The 26,125-nt window shown below is 42.7% G+C and overlaps 1 protein-coding gene across 2 annotated transcripts in view; it reads right to left on the reverse strand.

The window, feature by feature from the left end:
• Nucleotides 1-26,125, reverse strand: part of LOC119648099 (mitogen-activated protein kinase kinase kinase 12) — a 145,850-nt gene that overhangs the window by 68,175 nt on the left and 51,550 nt on the right. The window contains exon 1 of one of the 2 annotated variants that reach the window (XM_038049600.1): nucleotides 24,945-25,739. The exons of the other annotated variant lie outside the window; for it this stretch is intronic. Within the exon in view, the coding sequence (XP_037905528.1) occupies nucleotides 24,945-25,012 (68 nt within the window). The 5' untranslated portion in view covers nucleotides 25,013-25,739. Of the gene's footprint in view, nucleotides 1-24,944; nucleotides 25,740-26,125 lie in introns of those variants that run through there. 2 annotated transcript variants of the gene reach the window in all.

Consider the following 26,125-nt stretch of genomic DNA (forward strand, 5'->3'; position numbering starts at 1 on the left):
CATGAAGGGAATGCTCCAAAAAAATCCAAACCTGAACCCAAGGGGGGAGAAAACCCGGGCAGGTCAGGAGTGAAGGCAAGACCCAGGAAGCCCGCCATAAGCTATGCTAGTGCAGTCAAGGGCATTCGCCTGGCCATACTGCCAAAAATGTTTCCCGAGCAAATACTCACTCGTGAGGAGCAGGAAACCATTGAAGACCTTGTCGTCAGGCAGATGATCAACGGTTGGACTTCGAAACTGGTGTTCACCGGCATACGCTTCCGACCAGGCCTTATACTGGTGGACTGCATGACGGATGACACTGCAGAATAGATTAGAACCATAGTTCCTAGATTGCCAGACTGGGAAGAACTGTTAACGTGTGGTGGGGATGATATACCAGGAGCGCACATGGTGACAGTTTTTCTGCCGAAAGCCGCAACAATAGAAACGAAAGACCTTCTAGGCCTGCTAATCGCTCAGAATGAAGATCTCCATATCCGACTATGAATCAAACATCGGAGTTGCTATATCAACTACAGATTTGGCAACATACCCGTGCATGTGCATAAGGAAAAGCCGAGGAAAGATACCTCGGAGGAGACACCAGGTGAAAAATATACCGAGGTCCCCGAAGAAGTCTCGAAAGTCATAGAGGCGGAAAGGACTGGATCAACCAGGGAAGTAGACCTGCTGCTCAGTGAAGAGCAGAAGCTGGACGACCTAGACCTAGGACTCCTAAGGCTCAGGGTGGACAGCGATGCGCAGAAAAGCGCCATGTCGGAGGAGGAGAACGACACTCCGACAGTGGAGAATAGCTCCAAACAATAACGGAGCCAATGGCCAGCACTAAGATAGCCCACATAAACGTCCACCATGCGAAAACTGCATCTGCAGTAATTGCAAGAGCAAGTTCCAAGGAGAACATTGGAAGAGTGCTGGCTCAGAGCCCTGGAGGAGGCATGCAGGTAATTTGGGACTCCTCTTGTGAAAAACCAAGAGCTTACATAATTCTTAAACGTAATTTAAAATACATATACCTTTCAGAGTTCTTAACCGGGGACCTTGTGGCTATCCAAGCCTCATTGGAAGCCGGGAGGAGCACTCGAGAGGCAGTTGTGGCATCGGGATACTTCCTAGTAGACGAAATCCGGGCTCCACCGCAACAAGTCGCAAAACTATCGGATGAACCCTCTGTGTCTGATCACAAGATAATCAGATTCGACATTGAGGGTAACTCCGAAATGGAAAGAATAATAAGGAATCCCAGGAGAACGGATTGGGAATCCTACGCAACGCACTTGAGCAACAACATGGCCCACCTTCAAGGGGGCGGTAACATCATGAGCGAATTGGAACTAGAAACAATGGTGCAAAATCTCAACACAGTCGTCATTGACGCATATGAGGCCAGCTGTTCGGCTAAGACAGTTAAGTCATCAAGGGATGTACCATGGTGGAACAAGAACCTGGCCAGAATGAGAACAGAAGCACGAAAACTCTTCAACCGAGCAAAACAAACCGGGGACTGGCAGAGGAACGAAAAAGCACTGACTGCGTATAGCAACGTGATCAGGGAAGCGAAACGGAACAGCTTCAGGGAATTCTGTGAAGGGATCGAACAGATCGCAGAAACAATCAGGCTGTACAAGGCTGTAGCTAAAGGCAGGAGAATATCCTCTGTCTGTTTGACGAAGAAAGATGGGACATTTACCGAGAATGAGGAGGGTAGGGTACACCTGCTTCTCAGAACTCATTTCCCGGGGTCCTACCCCACGAAGAAAAGGGGAAGGAAGGAGAGCTGGAAACTAGCAAAAGAGGTATGCTCAGAAGCTAGGCTAAGGTGGGCAGTGGGAACTTTTAAACCACTGAAATCTCCCGGAGTAGATGGCATTAGCCCAGCATTAATCCAGAGAGGCCTAGAAATTATCTTAGAGTCTCTTCTGAGGGTGGTAAGGGGGAGCATAGCACTGGGATACATACCAAGGGCATGGAGACGGGCAAAAGTGATCTTTATTCTTTTTCACCCTAAATCATTCAGACCAATTTGCGTAACATAGTTCGTACTCAAAATGGTGGAGAAGGTCATAAGCAACTATATTAGAACTAACGTTCTAAAGCGTAATCCCTTACATCACTGTCAACACGCTTAGGACGGTTAGCTGAAACTGCTCAGTATCAGCTGACAGAGGTACTACGGGATGCCATAGAAACAAAAGAAATTGCACTATGCGCGTTTTTTGGATATTGAAGGAGCATTCGACAACACATTGCACACAGAGATACAAGATGCCCTGAACCGCAATGGAGTGGGAAACACCCTGGCATTCTGGATGGACAAAATGCTAGAAAGCAGGCAAATAGAAGTACCGACAGGTACAAATTCTATTGTCATGAACACCACTCAAGGCTGTCCACAGGGGTACTGTCGGCGCTGATGTGGAGTATGGTAGTGGATGAACTCCTGGACGTGTTAACAAATACTGGAATACAGGAAACGAGAAACAGAGGTCAAATATTTGGGAATTAAAAATTACTCTGAAAGACACATGTTGGAAACACTTATCGGAAAGCCACGAGGGCTCTGATGACTTGTAGATCCATAGCAGGAAAAAATGGGGTTGCAGCCCGAAGCTACTACTTTGGATATATACTGCAATAGTAAGGCCAATGATTACCTATGGAGCGGTAATCTGGGCAGAAAGAGCCCAACTCAGCCCACAAGTCAGGGAATTAAATAAACTCCGAAGGCTGGCTGGAGGTTTTTCTAGAATTAATCCCTCTCCATCTGCACATACCTATGCAGGCAAGGAGGCAATATTCAGGATGGCCGGTAGTATGAGTGAGGTGGGGAGCTGCCTAAATCGAAGGAAGATTGATATTCTTTCTAGGCGGAATCCCGAATTACTGATACCAAGGGATAGCATGATAACGAGGTTTCACTTCGATAAGAAGTTTGAAACACGTTGGAGTAACAAGGCAAACTGGGAGAGCGTGGCTACGACATACGGTTTAAACCAGCAACTGATTACTTGGTACACTGACGAATCCCTTACAGCAGAGGGAGCGGGTGTCGGTGTCAAGCAAAATGTACTTTGAGCCAATGGGCGGGTACACTAGCATTTTCCAGGTGGAAATATACGCTATAGACAAATGCGCCTCCTTTAATTTGCAAAGGAACTACAGGGGGCAGAACATAGCATTTCTCACCGATAACCAAGCAGCGATCAAGGCACTTGGGTCCAACCAGGTGAACTCTAAACTGGTGTGGGAATGCCTTGAGAGACTGAATACACTCGGCTCGTCCAACAAGGTCTGGATACTTTGAGTTCCAGGCCATGCTGGGTTGGAAGGCAACGAGGCAGCGGACGAACTAGCCAAGAAGGGAACAGGGATGCCTTTAAACGGGCCAGAACCCTTCTGTGGAATCGGAAGTGGTTTCGCGGCTATGGCCCTAAGAAATGAAGAGGAACGGTTGAGGGAACTATAGTGGGCGGGCCTACCAGGGATGAAGCAGTCCAGGGTGCTTATTGGGGTATACGAACCTATGCGCATAAAGGATTGCTTAAACCTCACCGAAAACAACCTCCGAATCATAGTGGGAATTCTCACTGGTCATTGTCGGCTGAACTATCACCTAGGGAAGCTAGGGATATCTACGGAAACTGCCTGCAGGTTTTGTGCGGAGTATGACGAAACCTCTATACATGTCCTGGGGCAGTGTCCGGCACTTGTGCAAAGAAGGTCGAGGCATCTGGGAGAACACTTAATACCAGATGCAAAATTGAAAGATCTGGAAGTAGGGAACATACTAAAGTTCCTGACCGTTAAAGGCCTGCTTAAGATACTATGATCAATAGGTCAACCAGTAAAATGGGCACAATAGTTCTTTAAGGACGCGGTGCGACTTTCCCTTAACAGAATAATAATAATAATGCTCGACAGCGGTGAAAGCCGCAATGACTGCCAAGACCTCAACCGGAGCTGACTTGCTCGAGTACCTAATTCAACTTTTAAACTTCAATTAAGGATTTCCCTGAATAGCTATCTATATCCCATCTCCTTCCTCTCCTCTGAAACCTGAATTACTGATTTTGGTGTTATTTAAACAAGAACGCAAACAACAGATCTAACTTCCTTATTCAAATTGTCAACACGCTTTCCTCATACCAACCAAGAAGAGCTTCCGGAAGTACAACCGGCTACCACTAAATTGACACAAGCCTGTGTAAGAGTATCATAAACGAGCAAGACTACCATTCCACAGGCGACGTTCCTCTTTAATCGACTTGAAAAAATAATCAAACCAAGTGTGTTTGTTATGCAAAAAAGAACCGAGGGTCATTTTTACAAGAAATCTAGAGTTTGGTAAAATTGGAAGAACGTCATCATACACAGATGAACGTGAGATATTTGCATATCATCAAGTGTAATTACATTCAGCAACCGTGACGAAAATGTTAATGCAGATACAAGTTTGCTTCAAATGAGGACAAAGGAATGGAAGGTTTGGGAGAGTATAATGGCAAACGTAATATTATTTAAGTGTTTATGTTCGTTAATCAATTGCGTGTTAGAATGCAGTTTGGGATTTCATGGCGTGGATAAATTCGTGTTTATTATATTTAACTCATGATTGTGAACAGGATATATACTGAGCACTACTTTTAAGTATATTTGTTTTGAAGAACTATGTTTTTTTTATTTCTAAGATCGTTTTGAATTCCTAAAGGGGTTTACCAGTAGACGCTGACATTATATTTATTTTGAGCCCATTTTATACAAAGGGGTTTAATCTGGTGCCCTTTATGGAGCTTACACATTTTGACCCCCCGGTTAACTTTATTTCAACTAATATAAGAATTTTATATCTGTATCGGAAAGAACCAATCATAACCTTTTATTTAATATCCTACATGACACCCTATACTTTTTGAAAAAAAAAGTCCCAATTGCTTCTCTATCTCTATGCTAACTCAAATCGTAAGTGCATGAGGATTTTCGTGACAAATGCAGGCCAAGAAAAAGCAGAAAGCAGGCAGAACATGCATTTTTTTCAAAATCACCAGCCTGACTAACTTGAAAACCCATTGAAAGCTTGGAGCGTCTCCTATACACCTCTGTTCAGGAGCGAGAACGTACAATTTTCATTCTGAAAAACACAATAACACCTCATAGGCTAAAACGCAGGTGCCGCTACTAGCATTTAATCCATATCATTTTTACTTGACCCTAACCTTCAAAAGACACGTGTACAAATTTGACAGCTGTCAGACGATTAGTTTGTGAGCTAGAGCATTTTGAGTCAAGCAACTTTTGTTAGTTTGAACAAAATGGATAAAAAGGAATTTGGAGTGTTAAGAAAGCATTGCTTTTCGGCGATAAAGATACTGTTAAAGCCAAGGCTTGACTTGATAAACATTGCTCGGACTTTGAACCAGGAAAATCAACCGCTGAGAAGTAGTTTGCTAAGTTTAAATCAGGCGAAATGAGCACCGAAGGCCATGCACGTAGTGGATGCATTAAAGAGGCTGTTACCGACGAAAACATAAAAAAAGTTCACAAAATAATTTTAGATGACCGCAAAGTGAAGTTAACCGAGATAGCTGAGGCTCTAAGGATATCAAAGGAACATGTTGGCCATATCGAACATGAATATTTGGGTTTGCGACAGCTTTGTTCAAAGTGAGTGCCGCGCAAGCCCACAACCGACCACGAGTTGACAATTCTGAGCAAGAAGTCTATCGCAAACTCCGTCCAGGATTGTCGCTATTATACAATTCAAGTACCAAATTCTAGATATTTGCGCAGATATAACCTAAACTCTAAGAAACGAAAGTGGAAACTCATATCCTTGTAAATCAGCCTATTAAAAAGCCTCAAAACTACCGCGACTGTAATTAAGGCCACCAAAAGAACTGTGATCGGACCAAATCCTTTTGGCTTTTCCTTTGGCCCCAATTTTTACCGTGGAGTCTGCTGGAAAACCATAGCCAGGAGATTTCGGGTCGGAAAATCAGGATATTCAAATCATCAAAATACTTTCGACTACAAACGGGAAAACATAGCTGCAAGAAAGAATTTCCTCTTGGAGAACAAGTTGAAATTTCACATTGCTTCTACGGAGAAAACTACGCAGCCCTAAAACATAAGGTATCATTAACGTCAAATCCCTGAAACCTACAGCCAGAGCGAAGCCGGAGATTTGTAAGCTGAACCTGTGGCTGGTTATTTTCAACCCCTCTGTAGACAGTAAACAACGCGATCTAATAAAGAACATGAATGGCAGCTTAATCTGCTTTGAGTTGATCCTTAATAAAAAAAATTTTCAGTGCAACAAACAACCGAACTTCCGTCTTCAATACTAATGAGTAAAATGCAACATCATACAAGAAATGTGGGAACAAGCGGTTCACCTGCCAGCTATCAAAAATGTGCAAATTTCGACCAAACTGGAGCAAGAACGGTTGCCTATAAACCGACACCTTCAGTTCACTTTATCACAACGCGATCACCCTCTTACCCCCCTCGTCCACTGATTTCTTTCCCAACAAACCAGGCCCGTGGGCAAGGAGAAGTTTTTGCGGATTCAATTTCCAGTGCAAGGTTGAAACCATGAGTAGTCATCCATCCGCTTACCCATAATATCAATATGCCGAGTCTGTTTTGTGCCTATTTGACAGTGCGGGTCCTGGCGCCTCCTTGCTTTTCGTACAGAGGACTGTCTGTTTTAACTCTTTTATAGAAAAAAGTGGACAGTCCTTTGTGCTCTCCGCGCGACGTCATCATCCCATACAGGGTGCGCAGGGAATAGTACCCGTACAACCCGGTCCATCTTCTCGGCTTTAAGCGAACAGGGCTTCCGCAGAACCCCGATTTTTCACGTTACCAGTTTGTAAGCGGGTCACGGGTTCCCATTCACTTTGTCAACCAGATCCTGCCAGCAGCGAGTTTTACTCTTATCTCTTGCGCTGTCTCCTTTTGGCTGATTTGTACTCCGTCATTATGATACTGGCCTCCTCCCTATCGCTTAGACGTTGTGTTAAGCGGCGGAGCCTGTGACACTCATTCTGGAGCTCTGCGAATATCACCCTCCACTAATACATAGAAGGTTTGCCACGCCTCGATGCCCTCCTGGGCATGGAGCCTCCGCAGCCCGTCGTTGTCAGGTTCATAACAGAATTTACGACAGTGTGGGCTGCAGCGCCACCACCTCCAGAAGTACCCTCCAGCGCGGCCCCACCTGTTCCAAGAGTTTCGACAATCCTCCCGATGTTCACTTTCGCAACGTTTCATGCACAGAAAGAGCGCCGGAGTGGCGCACACCCAGAGCTTGTATCCTCCACTTCGAAGGCAATGTATTGATGGTCGCTTGGCAAGAAGTCTTGCAGAACTCGGAAACCGTCCACCAGCGACATTAGTGATTCCGACGCGAAGGTTACGTCGGGAATGCTTCCCTCGCAGCCTGGGCGCCGGAACGTTGGGGTGAATTTGATGTTTCCCCTTTACAGTCTGTGTGAGGCATGCCCCATTCAAGTGCATGGGCATTGAACTAACCCCCGACCAGGATCCGCCCATCTGTGCCTAAGATAGCGTCCTTCAAAGCATCAAGCCTGCGTCGGAAGTCCGGCATCGTTTAATGTGGCGTAAGATAGACACTGAAAAACGTTATCCCTGAACACCAAATCCAGGCAAAGCCGTCCCCTCGGCCTTGGGGAAGAACCCTAAGGAAGGTGCCGTCTCGAATCCATATGGCAGCGATACCTGATATGTCAGTGTGCCATGAAACTGGGTCCTTGTTTTGGTACTGCTCACTGATGAGTACTAAACCAGCTTTGTTTTCCGCGACGAACTGCGCTAGTAACTCGTGAGCGGTTGCACCATCTCGAGTCCAACACCAATGTTGAGTTTCGCGCTAGGGCGCGAATGGGCCTTATTCAACCCCCAGGTACGCGTTCTATGTCGATTCCTCGATATCCGGTGCGATCATCCGTTCGACAACCTTTAGGCTAATCTCATAGATTAAGGAAACGCATTTCAAAGCTCTACGTGGGCTCATTGTCTACAACCATAGTTGCAGGCAATGCTCGTTTCGCATCGCTAACCTCGCCAGCGGGCTACGCGAGTCTTTTCACACCACTAATCCTAATCCTAACTCATCCATTTAACGCTCATTCAAACTCTCTGTTGCCCCATTAGTCCACTCATTCAATTATCTCACTCTCTTCTAACTTGTAAATTTCGCTCACTTGGTATCTTAGATAAGTTCATTCGCCCACTGACGTATTCATTCACTCCCTTCCAGATTCATTCGCAACTTCCAAATCACTTAAGTCTAAAACCCTAGAAGCCTTTTTACTTTTAAGTACTTCACTGCAGAAATCATTTAATACGGGGAAGACCTTCTCCCCCACCAGCTCCTCAAGGGAAACAGGCCATTTCCCAAGCTCCCTTCTACATCTAATTTCCACCCTATTACGCTCATTTTCGTACGTGGGATATTCAAATACCACGTGTAGTGCAGTCTCTTCCCCACCGCAGTCCTAAAATCCCCGTGTCCCGCAAGGAATTGACTCAGATAATGGTTGATATGGAGCCATTTCATCTTAACTCTCTTTGCAACGTCTGGGAAGAAACATTTCGTAATTTTTCAATTTTCGATGATATCCCATTCCCTTTGCCATTTCTTCAAGATGGCATCTCTTAGCCTCCTCCTTTCTTTCCTTCCTTCAGACAACCTCTCGTTGAAGACCTTTCCTTCAACCGAGAACCTAACTCTCCTCCTAAGCTTATAGGCAAAGTGTCTCTCAATTGCCACGAGCTTTATCGGTAGCTCACCAGCTACCACACACAGTCCGGTATGCACCTGTAACTGCCATGAGCGCCGTTCTTTGGGCAAATCTAACTGGCCCTATATTTGTGTCGTTCGTGAATGGTGCCCACCCTACCGCTCCATACGTTAGGACGGGAACCGACAATCCTCTATATATGATGGTCTTGGTCCTATCGCCTAATCCCCAATCAGCGTTAGCAAGTCCACCAAGGTTGCTGAATATCCTTTTGGCTTTGCCTGCTGTCTCCATCATATGCCGGCCATGGTTTGTGCTAGCACTTACCCATAACCTCAGGTATTTTGACTCTGATACGACTCGTATCGTACTACCCTGGATTTTTAATATAGGCCTTCTGGCCAACTTTTCCTTCAACATTGCCTCCGTTTTATTCGCCGAGAGTTTCAACTTCATTACCTTGCACCAGGTGCTAGCGTATTCCGTAGTGCTCCGAGCAAGATTTTCGATGTATGATATCGACTCCTGTCCTCAAGGAAGATGAAGATGTCATCCGCATATGTAGTTGGAGTAATCTCCACTGCAATGTCGGATAACCCATTTATTAGTCCGTCAAACACCAGGTTCCACAGATTTGGTCCAAGTATGGACCCCTGTGGGCAACCCTTGGTTACCATTTTCTCTTCCCTCTGATAATTTTTTTCTATTGCTACCCTCTGATTTCGGAGGTAGCTATAGAGGAGCCCATACAGTACAGGTGCACACCCCCTCCCCTCCAACTCTTCAAAGGTGCCTTCAATATCGAAGGCAATTGCCGAAACATACGGATTCATAGCAAACAGTAGGATTAAGGAATTGAACAATAATTCCCAGCGATATTTTTTGCGAATATCTAAAAAATTGACTTCCTTACCTAAATATCTATTGCCACCACTAAGGTTAACCAGCTTCTGCTCGCACATAGTTAAATGCCACTAGCACTAACCATTGTCAGCATACCCAATCTCTGAATAGTATTGCAGTTTTTATTATAATTAGGAGCACTATCAAAAAATCAGGAAAATCACAGTGCATGGTACGAAATCGTCCAGTATCATTAAACCACTCAACAGTGCGGCACGAGCATAGAGGCCAAATATAATTGTGTCACCGATTTGAATATTTACGCATGCCATTGGCCGAAATCTCGGTACATTGTTTTCAGCGGTAGTCGTTATCTTGAGGCTGCAATGATTGATTGTATCTTGTGACATTGTTTTGTTATTATTTTTAGTTTTAATCACTGGGAAATTATTAAAGCCGACGTCAGCTGATGCAGAAATGTCGATCAAACGCTAACCTTCTCAGTAATTTAGCCATATAACGTCTTATCAAGAAATTCCGGAAAAATGGTTAACTGTGACAGGCACAAGGCCTTATTAACACGTTTCTGAAATCGATTTCGCTGCCAATCAACTCCTTATGTTCGCTCGGCATTTAAACATTTGTTGATTCTATTTTTGCATAATGACAACAATTTTATTCAGTGATTTTGGTCATTATGAATCATGGCTGGATCCACGTAGAATTTTGGCAGCTAAAATGTTAAAAATTCAATACAAAAATCGAACAAGGTGAGTCACTTTCCTCATATTCTGGCACTATCAACATTTGCCATCTAAACAAGAACGATAAGTTAATTGTTTAATGTGATCGGGGTAGGTGTGACGCAAATGCAACACCGCAGTATCAGGTGAGGAACTTTGATTGAAATTCGGCAGTTATCAAAGATAAAGCTCTCATTCAGGGAAAAAAAATCCCCAAACGTGGAATGATTTCGCGGTTCTTGTCGCACCCCTTGAACTGCGCTTTCTTTGTTTTAACAAGAAAAACAGCGTAATTTGCATGTTTTTCAAATTGAATATCAATATCAGGCAGACAAATAAAAACAAGCAAAGCCCCCGCCATCACTCGCTCCCATCGCAATTAATGTCCCCATACAAGTGCTCTTACATGCATATGCACACAGAAATAATGATTGTTATTATTATTCCTCTCCATTCAACGGAATGTCGTTTACGTTCTTTCAAGAACCTGCATTCCAGCCGTAACTCAGATGGAACCACCATTGTCGATAGTAACAAAGACTCTCTCTAATTTCCGCTGTTTTTCCAACCTTTCTTTCTCTGAATGGCCAAGTTGCATGTAAAAGTTCTCCGTACTATCGGAATTCGCGATGGGAGGGGGTTGTTGCAAAAATAGAATAATAATAATCCGAGGTTGGCTTTATGGAAATAAAATACATGGGAAAGATGGAGAAAGACGCAGAGGCGAAAGGCAATAGTAGACAACTGAATTGTCTAGAGCTATTCAGACTAAGGCTGGGCTGGAGATGGTTGGCGGCTTGTAAGAGAGAACACTCGTAAAACTTGTTCGACACTTACGTTATTTATGGCGAAAGTCAGTAAAATTTATGCAAGTTGCTGTGAGGAGCAAAGAAGTTTTTTCAGGGAGTTCTGTAGATGAATTTATTGGAGCGGTTTCCATATAGAGAGAAGTGATTTAAGACGTAGAAATTCAACAGTGTCAATTCATGGTTATTGGACTATCTTATGAGTCCAGTAGACGATATCACGGCCATATGCTGCTGGGTTTGAGTTTTCTTAATTTGAGTAGCCATGAAATGCCATGATGATAATACAATATAGTACTGGGACTCCTATAGGGACTACAGGCTAAATACTATCTGCTAGAACGTTCACCTTCAACAAAACAAACCGAAGGGAGGGAAGTTCCGTGCTGACCGGGTATCGCGACCAGAGAAGGGGCTAAATCGAAAACAGGGGAATGCTTTGTCCAAAAGGACAACTCCTTGTTGAAGAGGACATAGGCACGGCTAAACCACCAAATGTGCAAATTCTCATCGATCGTAGGAGTACCGGGTCATTGGCGGTAAAATGTGACCTGATTACGGACTACGATTATTTAAAAAAAAAAAGCTTGTCAAGCCATTTTGCTTTCGGTTGACAGCAAGGTTGACAAAGATGCTGGATTACCCTTATACTTATAAGAACTATGGATTCGATCTAGCAAGTAAGAGCTTTGACCCTATGGTGAGACGTTTCGACCGGAACAGTTTTGGGAAGCTGAAATAGGCTCTGTTCGCTGACAACAACCGTCCGCGGATTTCTTCATCAGGGCTGTTATCGGTTGTGATTTTCGACCCTAAATAGGAGAAATTATCACCGGTCTCAAAGTTGTATTCTCCTATGTTTATTCTTCCCGATTGACAAGTGCGGTTTGATGTTGTTGGTTGGTTGGTCAATGCTGACGTTGCCACCATATACTTAGCCTTACCTTCATTGATGTGCAGCCCAAGATCTCGCGCCAATCGCCGCCTGCTCGATCTGGATGAAGGCAGTTTGTACGTCTCGGGTTAATCTTCCCATGATATCGTCAGCATAGGCCAGTAGTTGGGTGGACTTTAAGAGAATCGTACCTCTTGCATTTACCTCAGCATCACGGATCACTTTCTCGAGGGTCAGGTCCCCTTGTCGTAGACCGTTGTTGATGTCGAATGGTCTTGAGAGTAATCCTGCTGCTTTTATCTGGCCTCGCACATTGGTCAAGGTCAGCCTAGTCAGTCTTATCAATTTCGTCAGGATACCGAATTCTCTCATGGCCGTGTATAGTTTTACCCTGGCTATACTATCATAGGCGGTTTTAAAGTCGATGAAGAGATGAATCAACTGATGCCCATATGCCAACAGTTTTTCCATCGCTCCATCGGCTCCTGGCGACTTATGATTTTTAAGCCGATGAATTACACGGACTGTTTCTTCTATACTTCGTAGTGGTAGCAGTTTTCGGTCGTCTTCAATTGGCGGGATCTTCAACTCACCCATATTTTGGTTGTTGAGCAGTTCATCAAAATACTCAATCTATTGCTTCAATATGCCCATCCAGTCGGAAATCAGATTTCCCTCTTTGTCTCGGCAGGATGAGCATCGAGGTGTATAAGGTTTCGTCCTCCTGACTTGTTAGTAAAACTTCCGCGCCTGGTGCGGTTGCTTCCTGTATTTTTTTAGTTCACAGACTTGTTGGTTCTCCCAGGCTTCCTTTTTCCGTCTGTGAAGTCGCTTCTCCGCTCGACGGAGTTCGTGATAAGTCTCTGCCCGTGTCCGCGCAACATTATTCGGTATGCGGCATTCTTGCGTTCCTTTGCTAGCTTACATTCATCGTCAAACCAGCGGTTCCGAACTCTTTTTGCGACTGGGGCCAAGTATGTTTGTGGCCGTATTTATGGTAACGGTCTTCAGGTGATTGTGAAGATCATTAGTTGTAGTTGATGCTTCATCTCCAGGATCTCTACTGACTGCGGTTATTGCGGCATCCATTTCCCTCTTATAGATATTGCGGAGGGCTGTGTTGTGGATGGCTTCATTGTTAACTTCAACCTGATTGTCAAAGGGGATTCTGGGCGGTGTTGTTATTCGAGCTCGGAGCACCATGCCAACGAGATAGTAATCCGAGTCTATATTGACGCCCCTATATGTTCTAACATGAGAGGTGGCGGCGTTTGATCAACACGTGGTCAATTTGGTTGAAAGTGGTCCCGTCTGGAGATGCCCACGTCTGTTTATGGACCGCTTTTCGCGCAAACCAGGCACTTCCAACAACCATTTCGAGTGACACTGCTAATTGAATATTCCACAGTCCTCTATCATTTGTATTTTGATGTAAGCTATGGAAGCCAACGGATCGCCTGAATACGGGCTCCGTGCCTACTTGGCTTTTAAAATCCCCAAGTTTAATTTTGATATCATATCTGGGGCAGGCTTCGAGGGTTCGTTCTACGTTCCACTCCCGTGACCTAGACCTACATAAGAAGCAATTACATCGACGGTGAGGCGCCGGTGATCCTCAAAACTACACGGGTGTTTTCGTCTGTGATGGAAATTCGGATGCGGAAGTGAAATAGATAAACCCAGACGGGAAAAAATTCAAACCCTTCCAGCTCTCTAACAATGCTTGATAACCAAATTCCCGTTTATGTTTGACTAACCCTCGCGCTTTCTAGTTTGGACTTAAATTGTTCAGTCAGGATCCATTGCGCAGTCAGCTCCCAGGAACTCCACCATCAAACTCACTAAAGAGGAAGGGTGAAAAGTAAGTTCTTAAAACCCGCTTTATATTTATCTGTTTTCCGCTGGTTATTAGGATTTCAATCAACTGAATTTTCAATAAATGTGTTTAAATAAAGTTCCTGCAATATGTTTGGTGTACAGCTTAGCAAACACGCCCAATACATCTGTTCAGTTGTAGATTCTAATTCTTAACCAAATTCTTGATTTTCGCGAACCATATGCATCAATAATAAACTGTGAAAATTAGCAATCCATTCAAAAGCGGAAAGCATTGCCAAAATTAGGTTTGGTTACGTTCATTTGCATTAGTTGGAATTCAGCCTATTCGGAACGTGGTTCAGATATTTAAAGTGATGATCCCAAAACTATTTTTTCACTGTTTACTGCTTGGTATCTTGTATTGAGCCGCTTAGTAGTTACTTGTAGTTTCAATCTAATTCTCAATCTACACAATTTTAAAACCGAATCTAAACCTGAATCAAACCGAATTCAAGTCTTGCATCAATTTCTTTGATAAAACTTGTGGAATTTTAATTTATGGGGGATGCGTGTTTGCAATCATGCCTCCGGTATTTTGGCTAAGTATTTATAGGTCGTAGTCAAACCGAGGAATGGCTATCCCCTGAATTTTCGGCCAAATTTTAAATGTGTCAGCGAAGAAGCCTCTCTACATGAAAGTATAAGAAAACAGCTAATCGCTTGAAAAACAGAGTATGAAATATCTAAAGGCAAACCGGGTCTAAAAGAAAAGAAAAATGAAAATTTATGAACCCAACAATCGTGATTTTTTACTTCCCGGAGCCACCATACATTCAAAATATTTGTTTTTGTTTTTCTCTCTCTTTCAATCGTGGTAATCCGGTAGTTTCCATGACTCCAGGGTCAAGAGAAATTTCCATATTCCGGTATCACGACAATAACCTGAGCCCCAGTTTCCCCCATATGTAGCATTAGCAAGGTCATGTCATCCAAACATTTACACCTCTTGAATGTGAGCATTTTAATCTTTCAACCGAAGCAGCCTGCACGAGGTCAGATAGGATCCCACGAACTATGGAACAGGCAGCACAGCACAAGAATGACAGCTTATTTAATCTCACTGTCCAGTCCAGTCCTTGGGTGTTTTGTGGCAATAGTACCTATAAAGGTACTAGCTTTCAACTACATCCCGCCTCTTATAGGCTTCTCTAGGAAAGATAAATCTCCAATGGGTGCTGTTGACGGTCATCACGCTTCAGGGCAAATTCAATATGGCCTGTTTGCTACGATATATTTTTAATCATACGAAGCTCACTGAAAGTTATCCAATAATACCAGCTCTTGGTTGTCACTGTATTTACTTTTTTTGGGGGGTAGGGTAAGTGAATGCATTTACACACACAGTTTTGGACTCCCAACCCTGGTTATTCAAATTCTCAAATAGGAACCCAACGAGCTTCTGGAGAGCCCAATTCGATTCCTGTAAAACATAGTACCTGAGGGCAACTCGCTTTATGTTCTTTTAACTTTGGTAAAGGTTGAATTTTCATGGGATTGGAGATTCTCTTCAAACCCTATGAAAACACGCATAGAAAGTTTTTTAAAATATCTTTACAACAAAGTTTTCAACGCTATCCCAGAAAACACCCGTGCATGCGGGGAGAGTCTAAAAGAGTAAAGAACTCCTTTCTCGAACCCGCTTTGCGATAGTGGCAGTCACCGCGAAATTTAAGCGGGCACAGAGACGGCGTACCTCCCTTTTCCTCCTGCTTACCCTTCCCCGGAAATGGGATTGTCAAATCAAACTTTATCATTATGTTTAAAAATTGCTTTTTTTGAGACGCCATAACCTTTTAAAGGAGGCGACCGCCGCAAATTTTTATTGGAGTGGGAGAGAAAGGATCTCCCACCTGTAAAACTGTTGTGAAGTTCTAAATTGAACCCTACCGAGGATAGGAAAACGGAGCACCACTAGTTTTTATCGTGTTTCTCCCTTATAACCTCCCCACCCTCTTCGGGAATGTGATTTCGTGTAACCATTTCATATACGCCCGCTTTTGAGTCTGGTTCAGCGAATTTAATACCAATATTCATTCAAACGGCAGTTACAGGTATTGGCGAGAAAAAGGTTAGAAAAGAAAAAAAAGTGGGAAACGGAAGAAAAGAAATGATTCTCGTAGAATCTGAACATCCATCCATCCACCTATGATACCATAGCCAAGGTAAAACTGCACACAACTATGAAAGAACCCGATGTCCTAACTCATTTGACAAGACTGACTAGGCTAACCCTGACCAATGTGCGAGGCCAGATAAAGCAGCAGGATCACTTTCGAGATTTTTCACCATTAACCACGGTCTAATCTATCCTTCATCCTTTTTAATCTGACCCTAGAAAAAGTGATCCAAAAGATAAAGGCACTATCCTCTACAAGTATCCCAACAACTGGACTTCCAACAACTAACAACATTAGATAACAAAGCAACCCCGTGGCTAAATCCAGAAACAAACCCACCTGAATAGCTCAGAGCCAGATAATCCACGAGACAAAGACGACTATTATTTTGTTTTATAGAGATAAATCCGATTAAAGTAGATTTATTTTTTCTCCATAATTAAAAAAAAAAAAATACCCGGAAAACTGTTTAAAATTTGGTGTCACTTATCGACACTGTACAGTTTTTTTCTCTTCAGTTTCAAAATTGGCTTTAAAATAAAATTCGAGCTTCAAAACTTCAAACAGTTTAAATATCTAAAAAACATTGAAAGAGTTTCAAAGATTTTAGGTTTTTATTAAAAAGACCCCTTAAACTCATTTCATTAGCCCAATTTTCTGTGATATATTTAAATGAAAAATTTGGTTAAAGTGCTGTTAATACTAACAAAGTTGCCATGAGCAAATACTGTGTTTTATAGATAAGATACTTCCCTTGGGGTATAGTATGACATGGAAATGAATGGAATAGAAATTCGACTTCTTGCCCCTCAGTGTCTTTTGAAAGGTCAGCCAAATTATCGACTCCTGTTCGTTCCTTTGTGGAATATAGGGCATCCATATAGTCTCTTTTTCGTAGTGTTATTTTTTTTTTCTAGTTTTTACTTTCTATCCATAAGGCGGAACTTTTTATTATCACGATATTTAAAGCTGTGCAAGTGAAGCTGAAGGACAGCACAACGGTGAACACAGACATCCATGATGAACCAGAACTCGAACCCAGGATAACGAGATTGAGGGGCTGACTCTACTAAATTAACCATTGTTTCTTCAGTCTTCAGCGGCATAGCCAGTAAAAATTCATGCAGGTTCTGAGCCAGATTTTAAACCCGGGGCAAGGAAATCGAGTTCTCAATGACTTTAAAAAATATCTCAAAAAACTCCTATTGTGTTTGGTCTAAAATCTGTTTGACTTCCATATTTTTTGACAGTCTTGAATAATTATTATGTTTTTTTCATTTTATCTAAGCAACTATCTCCAGTATCATTCTGATTTCATTTCTCCTTTCCAATGACAATTTATGTAGTTTTTACCTGTTGACTTTGGGGTGACCGTCAAAGCTAACTCTTTCTAATTAATTCTTCAATAAAACCGCTCAACCGAATAGCGTGTCCATTCACGCTGAGATTTAATCTCATTTTCACTGTGCAGACCGTTGGATGGTTTGACCTTATCTATTATTTATAATAATAAAATTCAGTTATCAATATGCAAAATCACCTACGAACGCAAACCAGAAGAAAAGCCGATCGCCCAGAAAGAAAAACAAACCCATAAAACTGGCAATCGTGCGCGCACCTCTACCAGGTTTGCGCGGTGGATCGTGTGAAAAGCAACGTCAGATATGTTAACAAAACATCTCATCAACACCACCATAAAGTTCTGCAAATATAATATTATTTTGAAGCATGAGCATAACCACCATTGCGAGAAAAAAAAAATTCGCGCAGGTGTATGTGAGGGAGATGATCAGACCCAGAGTTGCGTGTGTCAGTATGGGACGAGTGATGCCTATTTTGAGCAAAGGTAACTCCGGTTTCTGGCTAAGGTAAACAAGCTTTCGATCCAAGCTAGAGATAACTGGTGCTATGACGTCAAGGGTCTATGTTCAGCGCTCGCGATCTTTTCATACTATGAAAGAAGAGTTGCCAGTGGTATTACATAGAAAAGATACTCGTATCTATCGTAGCGTAGTAAGACTAGACGAGCAAATTTGGTCATCCGCGCGGAAACGCAAGCTTTTGGCTTTTTCAAATAAAATCTCAGTTCTCCCAGTACTCCCAGACAATCCTATTCCGTACCCAAGATACTTTCAACTTTTCTAGAATAATTTACGATCTTAGTCCAGAAGAACGATAAAGTATGTTTTTTCTTTAGGAAAATCCGACTGATTCCAACAGGGTTATGATAAGTAACATTTTCCATACTCTGTGAAATTACTTCAGCAGCACGCTTTCCATGTACTGAATGCTAATGCCAAGTCAAAATGTAGGTATCTAACTGCATAAACAAATATTTCTGATATGTGTTTTCCCCACAAATTCGTTATATAAAAGATTAATAGAATTAGTCATGTGTGTTTGTTTGTAATTCACTCCATAAAAAAAGGCCCGAAAAAACCTAATTTGCTTTCGGAAAAACGCAGCAGTACCAAGTTCTACCCATGGTAAATTAGAGGGCAATGATTCCCACGTGAGTAAAACAGGTACCACTGAAAAGTTCCCGTGTAGCGTTCAACGACCTGAAGAGAGAGGACAACGAAGAGAGTGCCCGAATAAAGATTTTAATAAAATGGCATGAATATAGAAAGGACCATGTTCACCGTCGCCGCTAAATTCGTCTACTACGGTCCTATCATAGATGAATGACTCCTGAAGGATACAAAAAAGCATTGACTGGTCCCTTCGATGCAGAAGTCGCAGAAATAAAGAGAAGAAATGCCCGCGACCTCAAATCCATTTTGTGAGAAGCAAAGGAAGGTTAAGATAACAGCAACACTAGTGCTAGGATAAACAAAAGAAAAGTGAAGTTAACTCATCCTTAATTTTCGAAAGCCACCCGAGGCTTGCATTCCCAGACTACATCTGAAGTAAACCCGACAAAAATCGTTCCAATAACGTACGGATCACGGAATAGACTGGTAGACCCATAACATAAGCGTCCAGCATTCTGTTATGGAATCCTTGCCGCAACTGGTTGATCCCGATTTACGGGTTAGAGCAGCGTGAGGCGCTGTAGCTCTAGCCAGGTGCGGTGGTATACACGGGATCAGGGGCGCGAGCAGCTGAATAGCTTTAACTCGACTTCCAGTGCAGCGTGGGCTCTGTAGCACTGGCCTGACCCATGGGGAAGGTGGAGAAGCTATTCAAACCATAAAATTAGTTAGACTGGATGTTAGGAATGCAGTTCATCCGACCGGGACCAAATTAGGAAGCCCCGAACGACGATTGATATTCCCAGTCATGTTTTGCTTTTGTCGATAGCTACTCGAACGAAAGTTGGTTCTGTCAGGGTACTAATGACAGATTCAGGGAGTATATTATCCCTATAATTACCCCAAGGCTTTGTACTGTGCCCATTATTATGGAATAGCCTAACAACGATATCCCCAACATTTAAATATTCTTTAATATCGGGGATAACATCGTCCACTTCTAGGATGTGGTAATAGGTTCAATGTTCAATTTAAAACAGCTTTTGTACTATGGTCGTTATCAAATATCCAGCGCTTCTCAAGCGCGGTTATATTTTAGGTTACTCAGGAGAGGAGCTGATCCATCTTAGGCCAGGAACTTTCTCGTGGTTGCGGAAGGGAATGAAAAGCTGATGCTAAAGGGATAAACAGCGGCCACGATAATTTTTAACACCGGGCCCAGATTTCGTCTCTATGGCCCTGAGCGTGAGTGGATAATCTAGAAATCGGCGTAGTGCCTAGTACTGAACAGCTGGACTTTCCAGACCCACACAAGAAAAGCTGATTACTAACAAACTGCAGACACTATAGGACTATATGAAATTACCGAGAAAAGTCAGCTAAAAACCAGAATGTTGTTTAGATTTTTAGGTCCTTCCCATGAGCCACACTCAAATGGCGATGGTCCTTGCCCTGACTCGTCTGATGCTAGGGACTTTCTCGTGAGTACACAAGACAATGAAAAAGCTGAAGCAAAAGGGATAATCTAGCGGCCCCTATAATTTTTAACACCGTCCCGAGTTTCTTCCAATGGCCCTGAGCTTGTATAAATTTTTCTCCTAAGAACCATTTTAAATCCTCATAGCAGTTACAATGATTAGTTTTCGCGTACAACAGGCGACTATAGAGTTTAGCTTTTTGCGCGAAAAAAAAGCAGGTACAAGATTCCTTGAAATGTAACAAACCGCCTACTATTATGATGTTGATTCAAGTTTTTAACTCATTTCTGACGTTTCAAAGAAGGAATGACAAACCTCGCTCTGGACTTCCTGCAATGGATCAAACCAGCAAGAAGGCGAGAAAATTGACAGCCTACCGGTGATGATGTTTTTGAAAGAGACCAGGAGTAATTTAGAGTTCAATTGTACGATTTTTAAAGGAATATTTAGATTTGATAATAACAACTACCAAAGTGGTCCCTTGATTAGATTAGTACAGCCGATAAAGGATCACAAAGTTTCATTCTATTTTTGGTAGGTCACAACCGGAATGAATGAAGCTGTTTCTAATGCGAATAGAAGTTGGGAATGATCCAAATCATCATCCGAGTTGACTGGAGTTAACCTCTAGTAAAAGCTTTCTCAAATCCTGAAAGTGGGCAAAAATCGACAACGTGTTGACAGCACCCTGAAGTATCAACCCGTTATGCGTTTGGAAGGCCATAGGCTAGCCAGGCTTGACAAAGTGTGACCATCTCTTTAGATACTACAGCCCCTTTACAACATTTTTGTAGGGAAGCTATGAACTTCTGAATTCGGATCACCCTCCATGAGAACGTGGCGATGGCACTCCAAAATGGCTTGAAGTCTAAAAGGAATAGTACAGTGAAGCTAATAAAGCTTGAGCTTCGCTTTAAGAAAAAAGATAGGTTGTACATCTGTTCAAGCAGTTTTGCAGAATAGTAACATACATATAATGTTGATAGAACAAAAGCAAGGAGGATAGTAGCAGGATATGGCGTTGGTCCAAACTTTGGAGTTACGCTAGCAACAACACTATTGAAGAGTACGCAGACAACAACAACACTATACAGGCTATAATTCTTTAGTCCTTAAAAAGAAGTATATTCTGACTTTTACGTCGCTTTTGGAGGTCTATTGTGTGACCCTGATTTTTCCTTTACTTTGTTTCTGGCTCGTGTTGTATGGGACTCCAGTAGATGCAAGGGACGTTTTTCTAGCTTGCTTGAACCTCTAAATAGCGTTTTATAATTTTTGGTTACAGGATCGTCCGTTCCGCAATTTCTGATCGTTTGGTATAGCTATCAAATGTCGCTTGTCATCTTCCTCTAATTTACCATTCGTAGGTCCGAAAAAGGAAGATTCAGGATCATTTCTCGATCAAAAATTGAATATTCTTATGGGTCTTACTGAGGTTCAGGAGAAAAGATTTGGTGTTTTGATAATTGTCGATGGTATACGCTTTTATTCCTGCATTTAAAATTGGTCTAGTGATGGTTAAAAGCTTTTTGATTCCCAAAGATCCTCTGAAGAAGAGTAGTGGTTGACACTCCTATAAATGGAAGCTAATCCCACGATACATTTTCCTTTCTGTGGCTTCAATGGTCTTCATATTCTACGCAGTATTCCTTTAGGTAACACAGTGGCTTTTTGACTGCACTACTAGCGAGCTAACAACCAAATGGCACTATTATGCCGTCATTTGTTATTTTTTTCTTGTTTTTTCTGGATACGTCTGATAAGATTTTCACTATTCTCTACGGTGTCATTGTTTCTTTTATCTTATCGACAATCTGAAACTTATGCCGAATAGCAATCATGGTGAATGTTTGGTATGCACATCGCGAAGCCACGTCTGGTGGTATTGCGATGCAAGTAACTGTTTGGAAGATCGAATGCTCTGAATAAGGTAATTTGTGTCTTCAAATGAGAGGAAAGTTTGATTTTTTGTCCGCCTCTATGACCCATGAAAATTAAGCATCCAAATATGAAATTAATATGTAAAAATATGTAAGGGTGCAAGTACAGATTCTTCAGCAAATGAGCCTAAAAAGGATATTAAGGTCCCTGCATCCCTTTCCAATGAACATCGTGCTTAAAGAACCACCTCGGAAGCTCCAGAGGCGGGGGGCGTGGAAATACTCAATTGAATATTTTGAATCCATACGGATGAGGATGATCCAGCCCGAAAAGTCTATAAGGCCAATATCTACGGTAGAAAAAGAAGACCTGCCTGAGATGGCATGATGGCCTAGGCCAGGACTCCAGACAGTTTTAAGGATATCAAATTGGTGAACCTCGGCGCAAAACCGGGATGTCTGGAGTTCCTTATTAAGGCAGGCCTCGACCGGATACCGGTTGTTGCACCGTTGATAATGATGATAGTGAGAACCGCTTCTTCGAGCTCTCTCATTGTGAAAACGTGTCAATCGCCGACGCTTTCCGCGCTATTGTTATTGACAAGCCGCTCTGGTATCAGTCCTGTTTGGCATGCTCTGGGCAGGAAACCGATTTCCTAGCGGTTGTAGGTCTAGCGGTGGTGTGGTCTAGAAATAGGCTCCAAGCCTAGTACAAAGCAGTTGGACTTTTGGGACCCATTCAAGAAAAGAAACTGAAGACTAACAAGCTGCCGACACTAAAGGTCAGATGAGTCTTCGAGACACCCGAGAAAAAGAAGGTGAGGACTACTATATTGTTTAGATGTTTAAGTCCTTTCTATCAGTAACACCTAAAGGTGGAGCGTTCTTGTCCTGCAACTCCTATATAGAATAAGCTAGGCCTTCGACAACTTTCAATCCAGTTTGGCATTATACCACTTTGTCACATTGATTTGAATGAAGAGCCGCTTATACACGATATTTCCCCCCTAAAATGCTTGACCTCCATCGAATAGAGTTCTAGGCTCACATCATGCAAAGCTTTCAACCGTTGCAAAAAGACGTAGGTATTTCCATGAGTAACATTACTTTGACCAAGCAACACGTTTTTCTCACACTGTAGATATCAAATGCTCATTTCATGGGAAAAAAGAACCTCCAGCAAATCCCAACTTGTCAACTCAGTATGAAAAGGTGAATCAGGCTGTGCATCTTTGTCACATATAATAGATAGTAGTTCTTGAGAAATCGAGGTTGAACACAACATCCCAACCCCAATAATGGGCAACGACATCGGCTTAGATTGGTCACAAAGTGCGCTATCAGTTAATACTTTGTCTACTCTCGAGTGGCTTGCGCCCTTAATTGTTTTGAGGCCTAAGAGTAATTTCTGGCAATTTTACCGACCAGAGGGTAAACGCTGTATATCGGTCCCAAATCCGTTACGCCCAAAACTGACCTCATCATAAAACCGTTTATCATCTGTTACTGATAAATCCGAGTTCTTCTGTCCAAAGGATCAGAATTGCCATAGACAATTGCTCGATGGGGGGAAGGTGACATCTGCGTCCCTGTGGAACAAATTAGCATGTTATGGGTGGACTCTGAAATCTGGCAGTTTCAAAATTGCGACGCATATGCGTTAGATGGATAAATATAAAACCTGCGTAGGATCGGGTTTTGTAGCTTACTATGCTTAGGAGATTTTCGACTAGTATGTGACGTGTCTCTATTGGTGCTCACCAAGGAAGGACCCTCTCACTACTCCTCTTTGTTCTTGTTATGGGCACCGTCCCACGAAACATCCAACGTCCAGCGCAATATACACTGTGTGAGGGTTGGCCGACTATAGGAGACAATAAACGGCGTCTTGCGGTAATGGAGACGAAAATGTTGCGCTAGACGAGTGGCGTGACACGTGATTCGCGCTAATGAGAATTCACTTGCCAAGATTGGTCTGAACATCGAAGTGGATGGTAAACGACAAAAAGTCCGACCGAAACAACGGTGGCTTGATACGCCTAAAGATTGCATCCAGATTAGGCATTTGAATAACAAACTCTTTTTCAGAGTTTGTTATTCCTCAGATTGCATACTTGTACCGGCGGGAATCTTCCCTCCTTTTCCCTCTCCCGTCCGGATTGTGTTCAGATACTTCCGTAGAGGATAATGGCAAATCTTTAGACCTATCAATGGCCCCATTTTGACTCTATCCAGTGTCAGAATTTCGGTCGCTTTGGCTTTCCATCCCTCTTTAACCCTCTGAACTTGCTAATGCCAACCATTGTTTCCCACCAATAGACTACTTGTTTACTTCCCGAGACTTTCATGGTTTTCACAGCTACAAATTCGTTAATTTCAAGTGAAGACACTGCATTGTTCGTACGAATGCTGATTGGGATCCCTTTCTCGTAAAGGTATCACCACGGCCTCCCTTAAAGGCTCAAAACCATGCCACTTGGTGTATTGAAAGGGTTTCACACGCCACATATGTAATCCTCCAAAATTCCGGACAATAAAATTCGCATGTGATAGACACCCCAAAAGATAGTAGTTCCATATTAATGAGGGTTTTTTATTTCACACAAGACTTCAAGAAGAGACCATCCTTCTACCTTAAACAGCAGCAAATTCGCTGTTGCATACCTATCCGAAAGGTAGACTAGAAGCTGGCAGCACCAAACCAAGCCACGCCAAAAGCGATATGTAGATATTCACTCTTGAGCAATCTATCTTGAGCCATGGTTGTTGGCAATGAGCGGTAGCTTTTCTGCTAGTTATGCACACACCATTCCAATATTACACGATTTTCATCCGCCAAAGCGGATTATGGCAAACTTGTTTTGGTCTAGTTTCCAATGTGCTCTTCGTTACTAAAGATTTCGTAATCTCATTCAGAAATTCAAAATAACGACGGTTTCTCTTACTAACTAAAAACCAATTTATTCTAGGAGCTCCAAAGGCCTCTTATAGTACTCCGAAAGCGCAATTGAGGTGGCACATGGTCCACCTCCAGAATATATCGAAGACGTGTCCTGACTTACTTTTTATCTGTATCCACTTTGTCAGGTGGTTCGACGTTCCGGGTCCAAAACGAAATATAAAATACCATCCTCAGACAGTGTAAATCCTCTCAAGGTAAAGCAGCGATGGGAATAACTCGAACTTCCGCGATTCTGGGCAACAGGTTTCTGCACAACCCGACCTCTTGGAAGCACCAGCTTCCTAGATTCGAACTACCGATTTTCACCTTTCCCGAGGAAAGCGGAAATCGTCACGGCAACGAAAGCACCACTCTGGACCAGAAAAAAAACTATCACAAGGGGTGCGCTCACTACCGCGAATACTTTGCTTAAAATGCCTTTTTCCGCCACTATCTTTTTCCTTCTTTATTTATTTATTTATTATTTCACTCACAAAAGATCACTCCACATGTTACGCACGATCGACGATCCCCACACTCACATTTACCGTTTATTGGTCGGAGATAACGAAAAGAAATTTCCACAATTTTTTTTTTTTTCTTTTTTCACTCAGACGACATCGAAAATGGCACACATTGGGGTCTCGAAATCTCCGAGCGGCAACTGAAGATCTTAGCCGCCAAAAGATCTGTAGGCCGAGACTCAAGATTCTTTTCTTACTTTCAAAGCTTCATGCCGTAAAATCTCACGAATATGCAAAAAAAGATATCTGCACGCCTCAAAAAGATATTTTGCGTGGGCGGAAACGAATATCGAAATTCGGGTTGTTTCAAGAGATTTGCGGATCTCAAACCTCGTTCGATGCGCGGAACAACCTCCACAACAGGCCTCTTCGTACTCTACTAATCCGACGCCCGACTTGGAGATTTACCAGACCCGACCCAATGCTGAGCAGCGCAGGTTGTTTAACTTTTACTGGTTTAGCTGGTGGTGATGGCTATAAACCGTATACTATCAGTAATCTTAGCTAGAAGCTAGTATACACTAACCCTGCTAAGTATGGAGACAATCAATTTTAGTATAACTTTTGCAGATCGCCACCGTGAACCCCAGCTCAACCATTAAGTATTGCTTCCTCACCATCAAAAGTACGCTTTACTTCGAACATTCCAAATGAATTTTTTGGTCCTTATTCCAAATTTGGCTAGAATCAGTGGAAATAGGATGAAGATGCAATGATTGGTTCTAAAGAAATAAAACACCTCTGGTATCTTTTCTAACACAAAGTTAACCCACCGAAT

Source organism: Hermetia illucens, chromosome 2, assembly GCF_905115235.1.
Source record: "Hermetia illucens chromosome 2, iHerIll2.2.curated.20191125, whole genome shotgun sequence".
In the NCBI taxonomy this organism is placed as follows: domain Eukaryota; kingdom Metazoa; phylum Arthropoda; class Insecta; order Diptera; family Stratiomyidae; genus Hermetia; species Hermetia illucens.